Genomic DNA, 14,386 nt, shown 5'->3' with positions numbered 1-14,386 from the left:
GGCGGCCGAGCTTTCTTGAGACTGAAATCCTTGACGTCCAGTTCTGACAAGTTGGTTTTTCCTCTGCAATACCACATTTTATTCACCATTAAAAAAAAAAAAAGACAAAGGAATTCATAGAGAAATCCTGTTTTGTGTGAATGTTGAACTGAATTGCCTTTTCTTTCGAAATATCTGTGCGTCAATGCATTTTGTTTTCCATCCAGACGCACTTTACATAATCTATCCAAACCCAGTCTGTTCTGCTTCCACAAAGAACAGTCTGTCAAAGACCCAGGAGGGTTGTTGTGACAGCATGCACTAGATGTGATCCAGTGACTGAGGTGGATGACAGAAACCATAAATACTATTAAACTCAAGGACAATATTCCTGCATAGGCAGCATAAGATTGGCAGCGAAAAGGTTTTCATGGACAAACATATCACTTGAGTATCAAACATTTATAAATTGGTGAAAGATGCACATGTCAAGGGAATGTTAGTTTGCGTGAGAGACTAGGCATGTAAAGTTCCCGTTCATTTGCCTCAAAACTTTTCCGTAACCAAATCTGGTGCTCAACACCCAAAGACCCTCTTAAGTTTTGTAACACACCTCAAGTGCTTGCGATTCTCAGAATCGCACCGCTCGGTCCTTGCAGACACCGGATTCCCAAGATGTGTGCACGATGCTGTAAATACGACCATAACAGTCCTTACTACGGTAGATTATATTACAGATAGTCAACGCTGCAGATAGACATTGCCAATGTTTAGGTACATTAGAAATATCATTATGAAAGATCAGCCATAATGTAATGTTGACACAACACGCAAGATGTACAAGTCGATTGGAAAGACCTCATTGTATTGAGAGGAACATCCTATTGTAGGCATCAACTCTATAGAGATGTAAACAACTATTCTGATGCTGTTGACATCATATAGCTTTGCTTTATAGACAGCATATAGTTTTGCCAGGACTCAGGAAATGCCTCAGCTAGGCCTGGGGTAAAGCTGGGTGCTGCAAGGACAACCCCATCCAGGAACAGATGGGACGCTGGTGCTCTCTTGTGGACGCATTTGTTTTGGAACAAATGCTGTGAGCGGGCTGGAGGTAGTTATCTAAAGCTCCAAGAGACGCACACTGCTCTCTGTATTGGAAGTCAGTGGCAATATATTCAATTCAACATGTCAATCGAAAGCCTATTTATAGTTGAGATGGGGGCAGAAATGACAGAGCTCCAAAGTTCCATTTCACCATCTTTATTTATAACAACGGGGGGGAACGTCTACTGAGGAGGCTGCTGCTGGTCTGGCATGCTCCTGATGATGTCAGAATCGCCTGCAGAGGAGCGAGACAGTCAAGGATTAATAAATGTGTTTAAATGACACCAAAACGTTAGCATTTCAACCTAATGCTTTAAATCATTTATAAAATTACACAAATGGAGATTACCATTAGGAAATAGACATTTACTGGAAATGCCGCTACAGTACTGCAGGTGGCACCAAGCACTGCATTGGGTTCCATTTAACAAGTCACTTGAGTTCAAGCACTTCGGAACACTAAGCCAAGGTAAAAACTATTAGCTCTAGAGACACTTCGGGCCAATTCAAAAAGTAACCTTATTGTTGAGATGTTCTCACACTGACAAGTTCCTGGTTTCAACATAACCAGGGATTATATTTTAATTCAAAGGACAAAAGATTTAGAGGAAACCAGGAACTCCACGTGAGAAAGACTTCTACTGGCAGACCGGTGGTTAAACAGTTTCCCATCAAGGTGCTGAGTCTGGAGCACTCACCAGGATCGATGATGGCCAGCGTGCAGACCCTGTAGTATTTGCCGCAGGCTGTGCCAAGCTCAATGTTGTTTCCACTGTAATGGTGGACTCCAGTCTTGGCGAGCATGGCATAGTACTCAATCTCAGACTTCCTGGAAGGAGGAGGTGGGTAACGGTTCATGAAAAATGTATGAATGAAGCTGACCACCATGTCTAAAGCCACAGATCCATTTCTAGTCTAAAATGATCAAGTGCCTCAATGACAAACCTCTGCATTGGCCTTAACATGACAAATAAAACCATTCATTCAAATCAACATATAACTGCATATCAAGTACATTTTCCTTCCCATCAAATACTGGGCAGCTTTATTACATGGTGCAAGAGAGAGAGCCATGTAAATTCCTTGAAATTTGTTGGAGTTGCAGACTGGGCAACTAAACCACCACAATTTAAGTCTTGTTAAATGGCAATTTTAAAAAAAGGGTTCTAGAGCTTCTAATTTAAAATGTAGGTATCTTACAAATTTTTTTTTCCAACACCTTTACCTACCACAATATCAGCTATATACCGCTGTGAAACATCCTTAAGGACAACATATCTCCCACAGTCAACGGGATATTTATCATAAATGTTTATTTGTTGCGATGCAAGTCATTGCATCACACAACCAAGGCAACGAGCAGACAGTTGTCAGATCTGATATGAGTTTGGTTACAGCGGAGTCAAACCGCTGAAGATAAAATAACTAAGCGATGCACTATTGACCTGAAACCAGGTGCTTCCATACAGGCATGTACCTGAGAGCAGGGCAGTTGTTGGCCAGGATGACCAGCTTGGCCTTGCCTTGGCGGATCATCTTCTGGGACTGTTTGTAGCCCAGCACATACTTGCCACTCTTCATCACTAGCTGCAGTCTGGAGTTGATGGACTCCATCGACTTTTTCTGAATATTAAAAAAAAATTATGTCATAGGTAGCAACTGTAGATGTCGTACAGTCATCATGGTTCGGCCTTTTTTAGCTAGAAACTTGGCTTGAAGAGTAAGGTCATTTGACATTGAACCTCACAACAAAATAGGCACGAATTGAAAAGAGCGCTATTTAGAAATGTAATAGCAATATACAATAACCTTAAATTGCTAGAATTTGGAAGAACCCTGGCGACATGCAACAAACCCCAAAAAATCTGCAAGAATATAGAGTAAAACATCCGTATCAGCAATTCGCGCTGTCAAGACCAGCAACGTTCGCATGAATATATAACAACGTCTTTCCAAATGGTGTGTTTCACGGGGTGGAGAACCGGCTGCACCACGAGCCACGACGGCCCGGCCCGGCCGACGCAGACGTCTGGCGACACGAACCGCACCGGGCGGACTACCCCGGCGGCGTCGACGCGCTGGAAACGCGTCGGGCGTTACCGCGACGTGGGAACGGTTCCCCCGCGACGCGAGGCTAACGCGCTAGCAGGCCCCGCGGCCCCCCCACGTGAGGCCGCGCCGCGCCGCTCACCGTTTTCTTCGCGGCCACCATTCTTGCGGTTTAGTCCGGTGCGGCACAACCTGGAGAAACAAACACGGGAGGGAGTTAATCGTCGCGAACGCCCCGCGGGTGAGGCGGCGCTCAACGGCGGGCGTTTGGGGCGGGTATTTAACGACGGAACGCGGAGCTCGCCTTGCAGCGCGGCGTCGGCAATATGGCCCCGGAGTGAAAGGAGGTTCCGTGGTGCACCGCGCGGCTCTCCGGACGCGCCGACGCCGCGGCGGCGGGAGTTCGCTGATCGCCGCGTCATCGGGATGGAGAACGTGCGGCTGTAGCGCGGGTCGCTCGAACGCGCCACATGCTTTGTAGATCTGGTAGTTAGGTTATCGCGAGAACTGGGGGAGAGGGGGGGGGGGCGAAGCGTCAACTTGTAAATAAACGAGTCTTTTAATTGTTCGTGGGGGGGGGAAAAAACACCCCAAAACGGATTAAAACCGAATAATAATAATTAAAAAAATAAATAAAATAAAAGTTGTTCTTTTTCCATATGCGTATCGTTTTCGTCATCCGTTCGGAAACTACTTCAAAAAAAAAAAAAAAAGTCTGAAGAAAACAGAAACGGAAACATAAACATAAAACATTAACACATGTAAAACGCTCCCACGCAACGCGGGCCCTGTCGTCGAGTTGGACCCGCGGCGCGCCTGGCTCGAAGGCACGTCGGCAGGGGCCGGTCGGGAAACCCGGAGGGCGGCGTCCGTGCGGCGACTCCGCTCCGCCCCGCCGGAGCGGAGTCACAGCCTCCATCCCCACTCCCCGAGCCCCGGACGATCGCAACCCGCACTCCCGAGGACCGTGGCCGGAGCTCGGGGCTGCGTCGGAACGGGGCTCTGTGTTCATTTTTCACCCCGCGACCGGTCGTGCTCCCGTGGCATCGGGCCTCGCACCCCCGGCTCCATCAGAGGCACCGGGAGCTCCTTCTATCCCATCATTTCTATGCGTGGGAGACAGGATGGGATGCTCCACCAGTTCCCAAACTTCGGCGATAGACACGACGCGACCGGGCTCTAAACCCGAGGAGAGCAACGGAGCCAGCGCTACAGGTGAGGAACCCTCTCCCATGTGATTCACAATGCATTTTAATATATGGAAGGAATGCACGTATGCTTTTGCGAAACATTTTAATATGTTGTGATGTTTCTTCAATAATATTATTATTATTATTATTATTATTATTATTATTATTATTATTATTATTATTATTATTATTATTATCATCATTGTTTTATTTTTTATTTTTTAAATTATTATTTATTATTATTATTATTATTATTTTTATTATTACTCCATTATGTCTTATTCCTAATTATTATTCCCATATATTTCACTACTAAATAATATCTGGGCTTTTCTTTGCAATATATGTCGTTATACGGTTTTATTAGTCAATTATTGTAAGTGTCATTATTGCTATGTAGGTTCATAATGTTTTGTAACATTTTATTAATTGTATTTTTCAGTGTGAAGATGGTATGTTAAAGCACATGCCTGTGCCATCTGGATACTTTTGTCATGTCATGTCATTTCTTGGTGAAAATATTGTCAGAACACATATTTAATTGACAGTAATGATGTAAAATGTAAAATGCCAACATAATTGATCTCCATAGATGGGAAATATATTTCCTTTAGTACTTAATTAATAACTAAAACCAATAGAAAGTCAGTAAGATACTGTACCTGAACAGCTTTGTGTTGTGATCGGGTCTAATGATGCCTAATACCTACAGGGAAAAAGTTCTACCCCTTACACTGATGGAATGGTGGAGGGAATTAGGGAAATATTCATAGTCATCTTCCACTTCCACTCTTTTGTGTTTCTAGAGAAATATTTTACAAGATTGGCACAGCTTACTGAATGTCCAAATAGTGGTGCTGTTTACTTTATAATTCTTCTAAGGATCCTTATTGCAGTAACACAGACACCAGAGCCTATTTTATAAGAGAGTCCATCTTAATGTTTTTCCTCTCTGGGTCCCTGCTTTGTCTCATACTGTGAGAGACAGTAGCATGCAGGGGATTTGGTGACAGTCTAAGGTTTCAGGAAATGGAGAAGTAACCGTTGACACTGACGTCCTTGTACCGGCCATCGATGGAGAGGCATGATGCGACTTTGTGCATGTTTGGGTAAAGCCAAACATGGTACCTCCAGGTGTGGGTTTTGCACCGGTGTATTTAGTCTAGATGTGCTCATAGGAATAACAAAGGCATTCCCAAACCAAGTGGAGTTTAACTTATAAAACACTTCCTCTCCCTGAGTTGTCACTGGTGCTCTCTTTATCTATGGCGTTCGTTAAGACCGTAGGGTTCTTATAAAGATAAACCAAGACAAACCAAGAGCGGGCATTTCCCTACAGGGAAATTAATCATATTCATGGCTTCTTACTACATTGGGCACTATTCAGTCCTCTCGATATGACAGTGAATATTATCATGATCTTGGAAATAAAATTAGTCTCTCGGGTGACTCCTGCACCCATTGCACTGTGTGGATAGTTGTGCTTCTTTTTAATTCTGCTCAGTGGACATTATTGTTCCATGTCTGTAAAAGAACATCTCATTTGAGGAACCCACGTTATGTTTTAGTGCATCGGTCCGAGCTGAATTGTATTTACTTATTTACTTACATACAAATAATGATGCATGTAGATCTGTCCCTAATCGAAGGCTAGACAAGGAAGCTACTTATTCTTGGAGTTGTGTATCGTGGTGCAGCAGGTTGTTAATGTGTGTTAGAGAGAATGTAGTGGAATGTCTCAGCTGAGTTGCACTATGTTGCTTGGCAACATGCTGTGTGGTCCACACCTTTTTTCTATATCAGCACCTGATTTTAAATTGCCTTTGGTCAGAAGCAAAGTCTAACTCTATTTAGGGAACGGGATGGCTTTGGGACATCAGAATGCTTTTCTCATGTATTACTTTGGAAAAATTGGCAAAATTTGTATTTGTATTTTTATGTTTATAGCTAATTACAAATGTTCAAAATACACAATTCCATGAGCTCAAAGGTGTCTGTAATTTCATTTAAAATGTGTCCACATAGTGTTACAATCACTTTTGTCATACCAGGCAACCAAAATAATAATGAGATACACAGTATGTTCATCATATTTAACATGAATGTTGAACTTGAATCGTAGAACCCAGACTGTCCCACGAGCCCCCAGCTAGTGTTCATCTCAGCTCAGAGAATTTAATTCAAAATTATTTTTTTTGATACTATGCTGACTTGGTTAGGAGTTAACCTGTTTGTGTTGCCTTTCCATGATACCCCCCACAACAGGAGAAAGTACTTCTAGCATTCTCTATTGTCTCGAGGTTAGCCATTCATAAATTTGAAGTGGAAAAGTATCCTCCCTGGAAACTCTGAAATTATGCGGATACCATAACACGGTGTGACATGGCGCCATGCCCATGAGCGAGGCTGGTTGTCAGCATCCCTTTATCTTACCTGCCATAACACTGTTCCCTTGACAGGAGCGGCCAACGACAACGGGAATGCAACTGAGGACAGCAAAACCCTTCCGGACCAGGCCGAACCGAGGCCTGAGGACCAGGCAGCCGCGGCCCCTGCAGCAGCAGAAGAGGCCCAAAAGCCTGCGGAGGCCGAAGAGCCTGCAGAGGAAGCAGCATCTGAGGAATCCCAAGCAGCAGGGGACAGCGCTGCTGAGCTGGCGGCCAGTTCCCCTGAACCTGCTGCTGCAGCCCCAGATCAAGGTACAGTCAGAGCTCTGTGGCATTGCACAGTATTTGCAAAAAAAGATACATTATACTCTTATATTGCAAACCAGGATGAAATGCAATTTTGTTGGACTCTAAATATAATGATTCTGCGACCCAAGCCCTATCCCTGCAACACAGAGATAGGGCTTTTCCTTGCAAATGAAGTTCTGTTCTGTGTCCTATCTTCAAACACTCCATATCTATCCAGCCAAGACTTAGAGTTGAGAGCACATGAATGTTGCTGTTATCCATGGACAGTTAAACGACCAATGTACTGCAGGCCTATGTGGTGGTGATGTACATGTGTGTGATTATTGGTTAGCATTACTTCATTCTTTCTGATGGAGAGTACCATAGGTCGGTGGAGATCTCACTGTTTAGGTTTACCGCACCTCCCGATGCTGCCACGTCAAGAGGTCGCAGCTGTGGTCTAATTATAATACTTTTGTGTCAATCTGAGAGAAAAGGAAGTCACGGTACTGAGGAACACAGTGTGCACCTTTCATTGACCAGCAGTAACTTCCCTCCGTCAGTCCTCCCCCTCGGTCCTCCCCAGTGCCTCCACCCCGTCTGTAACAAGGTCGTATCCAACACAGGGACGCTCCTTTAGGCTGTTAATGAACACACCAGGGTAGACATAGAGCTGTATTTTTAAGTCCCATCCTATTAATTATTTACTATGGTATAAAGGGATTTCATAACGGCCAGTGACAACCTCCCCCCACCCCCAGAAACTATATTGTATGATATTTTTCATGATAAAAACAAAAAGTACCAAGTTAAAGATAAGTATGACATAGTTTGTTTATTTTAGTTAATGTGTTCTAAAGATTTCATGGGCCAATGCACAAGTTTTATAATAGTAAAACATTGATAATTCCAAAGCACAATATGTTGTTCATCGACATTTACATTATTATTATACATATAATAATATATAATATAATACATAACACATTATTACATGTAGTAGAGCAGTGGGGATGTTTGCAGGTGTTTTTAAAAAGGCCTCTGACCGACTTCTCCACTATAATGAACCCTGGAGTCCAATGAGTCGCATGTGCTCTCATTTCCCTGGTTGAACTCCTAGTATGGCAACGCCACTAACACTTAGGTATTATTAAAACCGACAGCTTTGTTGTATGATGACATGTCAGGACGTTATTGTGTTACAATACTGGTTAGATGGTTTGGATAAATTGTGGTGTCTGCTATTGTGTGTGTGTCAGAATGTAATGTTTTATGGTTTTAAATTCCTTCGTACAATAAAAAAATTCCCAGAGAATACTCAGGGGACAGTCTTCACACACAAACGAAAATTACCATGGCCGTTAGTGGCTACTTACTCATGCTGTGGGGGGAAAACATGTCAATTTATTGCCTTCATAAAATAAGCCCAATCTCTCGGAGAATGTGACCGGACACAGAGCAGCATCACAGACTTCTTTTATCATTACATTTATAGCTTCTTGATGCAAATGGCTGGAGTCCTGTGACTTCACCTCCTCGTTTCCCCGGTTGTCTCATGCAAAGTGCCTTATCCCAAAAATATACAGGTGTGTCAATGGTCAGTATCGGCAGAGAGAGGAAATGACCGAAAGGGATCCTGTGGACTGTACATTCCCACTCTGGAAAATTCTTATGCCATACATCGGATGGTTATGGCAACAAGCACCTGATTCAATAGAGACACATCTTTGACTCTAGAATGGAATCGCCTGACACTCATACACCACTGATATCAGAGTTGTATAAAATGCTTAATCATAAACCTCACATTGCAGCAATGTTCCTCATACTGCAGCCCCAGCTGTGGTAATGCCTTTGAATCTCCTGGCAGAAATATCGAGCCATAGCACCAAACCCTTTGATTCGATACAATATTATTTAACCAAAATTGGCTTTTACTCCGCAAATTCATATGCAACGTATAATAGTAAGAAAACCTCACATTCACTTATTCATACGGCATGTCTCATCAGTTGTTTGATTCGATTTGTGTCTTGAGTCTCCACTTGATCACGTTTTCCTCAGACCAATCTCCAGGTCGTCTCCGCCAGTCCTGTTTTTGGGACAGTGTCTGGGAAGTGCGCGTCTTGCCAGCAGGCTGTTGTCGGTGTGGACTGTGGTGTCTTGTGGGTGCAATCTAGAAACCAGAGCACACCATGAACGCACAGACACACACACACACACACACACACACACACACACACACACATCCGTTTCACAGCCAGTGAGGGAACAGGATCCAGTGTCGCTTTAGTAACTTGCAGTTCATCTAGTTCCAGACTAAGATCATGCTTTGGTGAAATTGTTGATCTTGATTTGTATTATTCCCTGAATCTCCCCTTTTCCAGAAGTAGGAAGCGCTGAGGCCCCAGTGACCCAGTCAGAGCCCGGTGCAGAGGAGACACCAGGTAAGAGGAAGTGCATGTTCCAGTTAGAAAACACCTTGTGAATTATCCAGTAAATTCTCATATAAAATCCTTCACTAATTAATATGTAATTTATCCCTCTTCATGCGTTTCAGCTTCCAACCAGTGAAGCAAGACTAATGTGGAGGATTAAGGAGATCGCTTCTGCTGAAGTGTTTTTCGTCCGTGTCTGTGAATGCGTTGTGTGTGACTTGTCTTTGAGAAAGACATGGTCTCGTTGCCAAGATGCAGACCCTGTGCTCAGTGCTTCCATCAGGGTCCAGAGTCATCGCTGTGCCTTCTTCTCCTCATGCTTGAGTACGTCGGAGATTTCTACTTGGAAAGCTTTGTTTGTTAGTTTGTGGAGAGAGCCCTCAAGCACTTAATAGTGATTTACGACCTTGATAATTAACTGTTACTGAAATTTCAATCTAAATCAATTCTATATTCTATATATTTTGTGAAAAAACAACCAAAAAAAAAAAACAAAAAAAAACAACCGAGCACTCTATCTTAAATCCCTCAATCGAATTTACACTTCCCTACAGAATGAAAAAAAAAAAAAAAAGCAAAGCCAAAATAGTTCAGGTCCTACCTTAGATTATCTTTGTCTCGTTTTAATTTGATTTATGATTGTATTGGGATAGGTACATGGGATAGGTACAATGTACACAGGAAATGATTTGGGCCAAGATCCAATACAGTTGTAGTATGTTGTGAGAGGAATGAAAATTGTAAGAAGCAATTCGTTCATGACATGCTTTCATTTCTTTCTTGGAAGAGAACCTGTCAAACTTATATAAAATGCAAAATAAAATCATAGCAATAAAGAACAGCATACCTGACATTCAATTAATGTTGGCATTGAGGAGAATACTATTCAAGTATTGTTATTATGTATTGTATATTTTTTCTAATCGGTTCATTTAGAAGCTCTGCCTTGGGGGTTAGCGCCTCACTAGTCCAAACAGTATCGCATAGAGGCCATGTGGTCATGGAATGTTGTTACAAGCAGGTGGAAAATAAACCATAGCAACAAATTTAAATCTGATAATGTCACTGTGAATGTCAAATTCACTTTTGCGGAAAACCAAATTTTTAGTTGGTTGGCTGGTTCACTGCAGTTCTACAAGTCACTCTGTTCGGTCAACCAAGAGTTAATTTCCAACTATGTCCAGAACTTTCAACCAGAGCCGAGCTTGGTTGCTCCTGCGTGAACTGAAAGTTGCAGCAGAATTATGAGCGTAAACTTGGTGGTTCGACTATAACTTGGGTGGGTGCAGGCCGGCCAGTCAGGAGTCAGCGAGGGGACCGAGCACGGCCACGGCCTCTATTTCCACAAGACCACCCTAGAGGGAGGGAGCGGGAGGGGGGGGGGGAGACCAAACAAATGTTTCAGAGAGGTGAGAAGGAGAGGAACAGGTCAGTAAAACAGAGCATATGCCAAGGATTACTATTGCATAACATATACAAAATGAATGTACATCTACAAGTGATTCCGCCACCTGGAGGTATAATATGCATAAAGTACAGTAGAGGTGTTACTATACTTACTCTTGGTAATGCAGCCACTTGGTACGCAGCTCTGGCAGGGAAGTTGGTGGTGAAGACTAAAAGGGAAAATATATATTTCACTGACATTATCCCATTGGAAAGTTTTAGGTGGGGCTGAACTGTAACTTTGGAAGAGAAAATAACATCCTAATAATAGCTTTTGACCAACTGAGGTTGCTTGCCATCTTGCCACAATCACAACAAACTTGTACCCAACCAACCCCGATCCCCTTTTACAGGGTCACTGACAGTTCCCTGTCCACATTATGGGGTGTGGATTTAGGAGCGTTGGCAGTGAGGTTGCTAGGGAAAGGTCAGGTTACATCTGTTTGCCTGCAATGGAGGTTTCCATTTACAACTCACTGTCCATGGTGGTTTAAATTACAACCCCAGCATTGTGACCAAAGAGGAAACGCCTGGACTGACAGGCAAGGACCTGCCTCCAGAAAGTCAGACGGCACTTTTAGGCTACAATGGAAGAGATGGTAAAAAAAGGAACAACGAGTCACTCTTGAGTTTGGAGCTTCACTTGAGTTTGAATAGACAAAAAGTAACATGGGTCAAGACTCCACCTGCTGGAAATCACAATGTAATGCGATGCACATCATTAAAAAGGTTGCATAATATCCAGAAGGAATTAATTTAGTTCTCATTGCACAGATAAAGCTCCTGCATTGTCATTTATAGTCGTTGACACTCTTGTTCTAGTTGTGTACCGTTGAGGGTTTGTTATCTGGGCAAAACACTCCCTCCAGTGGCCATTGTATCTTATTGCTATTTATTATGAACTATTTCTAATATGTTATTTGAAATCCAAACTACATCCATTATCTAGATTTACAGCTTTACAATTTCACATCCAAAACTGAAAAAAACAACAAAAAAAACCCTTCCCGTCAAGACACGCTTGGATGTCTCACACCCTCACGCACCGCAACTTTAACTGCATTTCCAGCAACACACATTTAGCACTGGGGTTTTCCGGGGTGGCAGGACATTGGTGGGTTGGTGTGGGGGTGTGGTTTGCCGTGGGGGGTGTTTTTTTTATTTGATGAATTTCGGCACTGATACGCGAAAACTGACTAAACAGGTTTTATTTCTATATAAAAAAAAAAGAAAAGAAAAACAGCGTGGGGCAAGTAATGTAATCGGTGTATGCCGAACACCGTGTAACATACGTAACAACTATAACCGCGGCAACCCTAATGCCAAGCATACTGACAGCACAGGTTAGAAAAAAATTATAATAATAAAATAAAATTCCCACTCCAAAATGACCATGCAGAAGAAGGTTGTCACAGAAGTTCACACTTACATGTCTTATAGATGTCGTTTACGCTGTTGAAGTCATTTATGTTGGCCAGCAACACTGTGGTCTTCACCACTGAAACAGACGTGCCAGCTCAGTTAGCATACAGTATATAATAACTCCGACACTGAAAACACAGGATAAGCATATAAAACACCTCACCGTTGCCATAGTTACAGCCAGCGGCCTTGAGGATCTCCCCCATGTTGACGAGTGCCTGTAGATATAAAATCAGACAGGATTTGAGCGTTATCCACGGTGGGCGATTTGCTTTTCCTCACGTTTCCACTCATAAGTGTGTGTGAATTCGCTATTCAACTATTGACAATTCCAAACATTTTAGATTGATCGATTATTACATTTTTTACGCTGAGAAGTCAAAAAATGATCCTGCTTTTTGGGATTGTCTGGGTTAATGAGTTGAGGACGGATTGTGTCTTCATATCGAAATAAGACAAAACAGTTTCCAGGGTCGAGGCCATGTTGTTGGAGTTGTTTACTGTTGATACAGTTTACTGTGAGTACATCACAGTACTTGATCCACCTCAGATGACTAATAGATGTTTGATGTGGGTTTAAATGCTCCAAGTTATTGGAGTGGTACATTTTGGGAAGGGACAGGAGGTCCATTACCTGTTTGGCCTGGGCCTTGACCCCCCCTTCCACTAGCTGACCAGAGGCCGTGTCCATCCCCAACTGGCCAGAGACGTACATGGTCCTGTCCACAACCACCGCCTGGCTGGAAACCACAAATACAGACATTTATTTATCACAGCACATTGTAAACCATGTTTGAAGCATTATTATTGTTATTACTAGTATTACATACATATTTTACATTTATGGTTAAACGCTTTGCACCCCCCCCCCCCACCCCATTTGAAAGAGCCAACATATTTATTGAATATTTTAATTTACTTATTGGCAGTGAGCTGTCTTTACAGACTGAATTGGTTCTATTTTCATGCCAGGTGAGCACAGTTTTTCCAGGCATGCAATACATTATAACATCTAGTCATGGATTGTGTTACAATTCTGGCTTCTTGATTTCGAAGCACTGCTTTAGAGCCATGTTAAAGTAGGGTTTTATTTATTTTTTGCTCAAATCCCAGCAGCTTAACGTGCATGACAGACGTGTGGCCTAATTGTTATTTTTGGGGGGCAGCATTGAAAAACAAATCTAAATTCCCGCTTTTGTCTCCTACATTACGATGTGTGTGTTGAGGGACTTCGAACCTTTACCGACAATCCATCCTGTGCTGTGATTGGCTGAGCGGTGACGCCCCTTGTGAATAGTACCGGTCTGGTGCGAGTGCTGAGTAAAGTTTTGCAAATGAATACGTGCACATTATTTTCGCAAAACTTTATTTAACGCCGCATATTACATTTACTTTCAAAACTTTAAACACTCGCACCAGACGGATTCTGACATATCGATCGATCTATCTCCAAATGTTCTCTGGCCGCCGCCGCGCAGTCCCGTGAAACAACCAAACCGTTACCTGTAGATTCCCTGTCTGACAGGTGCGTTTGCTGTGTACGGGATCTGCCGTCGAATCGCTGCCATTGTTGTTCTCCCGGGCGTCAACTTGATTTTGACACCGCACCTCCCTCACACACACACACACACACACCAGTTTCCGCGACGGGGCAACCTCTGGTTAATATTAAAACTATGACCCCGCCCCAAAAATAAACCGTTTAACCAGTCACGGGATTGAAGAAGACGCACGAACACCAACTAACAACACCCGAAATGTACATTTCCCACATCCCAGGTGAGTGTAAACGAATCCCCCTCACCTGTACGGTCCGATGGCAGCCGGGGCTGCAGCGGTGTGGATGATCTTCCTACTCACAACAGACATGTTCCCAGAAGTTGTTCTCTTCCTCCTCTTCTTCTTCCTCCTCCTCTTCCTCTTTTTTTTTTAAACCACGAGTCGAGCTGGAGCGCCGAGGAGCCAGCGCTCAGCTTATTAATAGCCTTCTACCGTATTGTCTATCGTTGAGCGCAAGCAAGGTTTTAGGGGAGGTTTGGGGAAACTTATTTTATTTAACACAAAAAAAAACAAACAGTGT

General features: G+C 43.1%; 3 protein-coding genes across 4 annotated transcripts; 1 reads left to right on the top strand and 2 right to left on the bottom strand.

Moving 5' to 3' along the window:
* Positions 1-1,226: 1,226 nt before the first annotated feature.
* On the bottom strand, positions 1,227-3,522 carry rpl30 (ribosomal protein L30). Of its 2 annotated transcripts, XM_079997069.1 has the most exons (5): positions 3,440-3,522; positions 3,278-3,327; positions 2,564-2,709; positions 1,785-1,915; positions 1,227-1,321 (listed from the first exon to the last, which is right to left on the bottom strand). In XM_079997069.1, exons 2-5 carry the CDS (start codon positions 3,296-3,298, stop codon positions 1,269-1,271), a joined length of 351 nt encoding a protein of 116 aa, XP_079853195.1. In that variant the 5' UTR covers positions 3,299-3,327; positions 3,440-3,522; the 3' UTR covers positions 1,227-1,268. The 2 variants fall into 2 exon arrangements, with proteins under 2 accessions (XP_079853195.1, XP_079853196.1); XM_079997070.1 differs by lacking the exon at positions 3,440-3,522 and having other exon boundaries at positions 3,278-3,433.
* A 415-nt stretch (positions 3,523-3,937) lies between these two features.
* Positions 3,938-9,943, top strand: LOC307238905 (uncharacterized protein). Its single transcript, XM_080012059.1, has 4 exons — positions 3,938-4,350; positions 6,785-7,024; positions 9,388-9,447; positions 9,561-9,943. Exons 1-4 carry the CDS (start codon positions 4,260-4,262, stop codon positions 9,572-9,574), a joined length of 405 nt encoding a protein of 134 aa, XP_079868185.1. The 5' UTR covers positions 3,938-4,259; the 3' UTR covers positions 9,575-9,943.
* Positions 9,944-10,038: 95 nt separating this feature from the next.
* rida (reactive intermediate imine deaminase A) lies at positions 10,039-14,264 on the bottom strand. The gene is made up of 6 exons (XM_080012048.1): positions 14,111-14,264; positions 12,941-13,046; positions 12,470-12,524; positions 12,314-12,382; positions 10,999-11,054; positions 10,039-10,793 (listed from the first exon to the last, which is right to left on the bottom strand). Exons 1-6 carry the CDS (start codon positions 14,173-14,175, stop codon positions 10,737-10,739), a joined length of 408 nt encoding a protein of 135 aa, XP_079868174.1. The 5' UTR covers positions 14,176-14,264; the 3' UTR covers positions 10,039-10,736.
* Between the last annotated feature and the right edge of the window lie 122 nt (positions 14,265-14,386).

This window comes from Zeus faber (assembly GCF_960531495.2).
Source record: "Zeus faber genome assembly, chromosome: 1".
Classification (NCBI taxonomy): Eukaryota; Metazoa; Chordata; class Actinopteri; order Zeiformes; family Zeidae; genus Zeus; species Zeus faber.
The sequence above is the reverse complement of the archived record's forward strand: the minus strand, read 5'-3'. Positions and strand labels throughout refer to the sequence as shown.

Excerpts from the sequence above, each read along its gene's own strand:
- rpl30 (XM_079997069.1), bottom strand. The coding sequence starts at position 3,298 with ATGGTGGCCGCGAAGAAAACG. Across the intron at positions 2,710-3,277 it reads TGGTGGCCGCGAAGAAAACG|AAAAAGTCGATGGAGTCCAT; the intron begins GTGAGCGGCGCG and ends TTTAATATTCAG. Across the intron at positions 1,916-2,563 it reads AACAACTGCCCTGCTCTCAG|GAAGTCTGAGATTGAGTACT; the intron begins GTACATGCCTGT and ends TCCTCCTTCCAG.
- LOC307238905 (XM_080012059.1), top strand. The coding sequence starts at position 4,260 with ATGGGATGCTCCACCAGTTCCCAAACTTCGGCGATAGACACGACGCGA. Across the intron at positions 4,351-6,784 it reads CAACGGAGCCAGCGCTACAG|GAGCGGCCAACGACAACGGG; the intron begins GTGAGGAACCCT and ends TTCCCTTGACAG. Across the intron at positions 7,025-9,387 it reads TGCTGCAGCCCCAGATCAAG|AAGTAGGAAGCGCTGAGGCC; the intron begins GTACAGTCAGAG and ends CCCCTTTTCCAG.
- rida (XM_080012048.1), bottom strand. The coding sequence starts at position 14,175 with ATGTCTGTTGTGAGTAGGAAGATCATCCACACCGCTGCAGCCCCGGCT. Across the intron at positions 12,525-12,940 it reads TCAAGGCCCAGGCCAAACAG|GCACTCGTCAACATGGGGGA; the intron begins GTAATGGACCTC and ends TTATATCTACAG. Across the intron at positions 12,383-12,469 it reads TGGCTGTAACTATGGCAACG|TGGTGAAGACCACAGTGTTG; the intron begins GTGAGGTGTTTT and ends CGTCTGTTTCAG.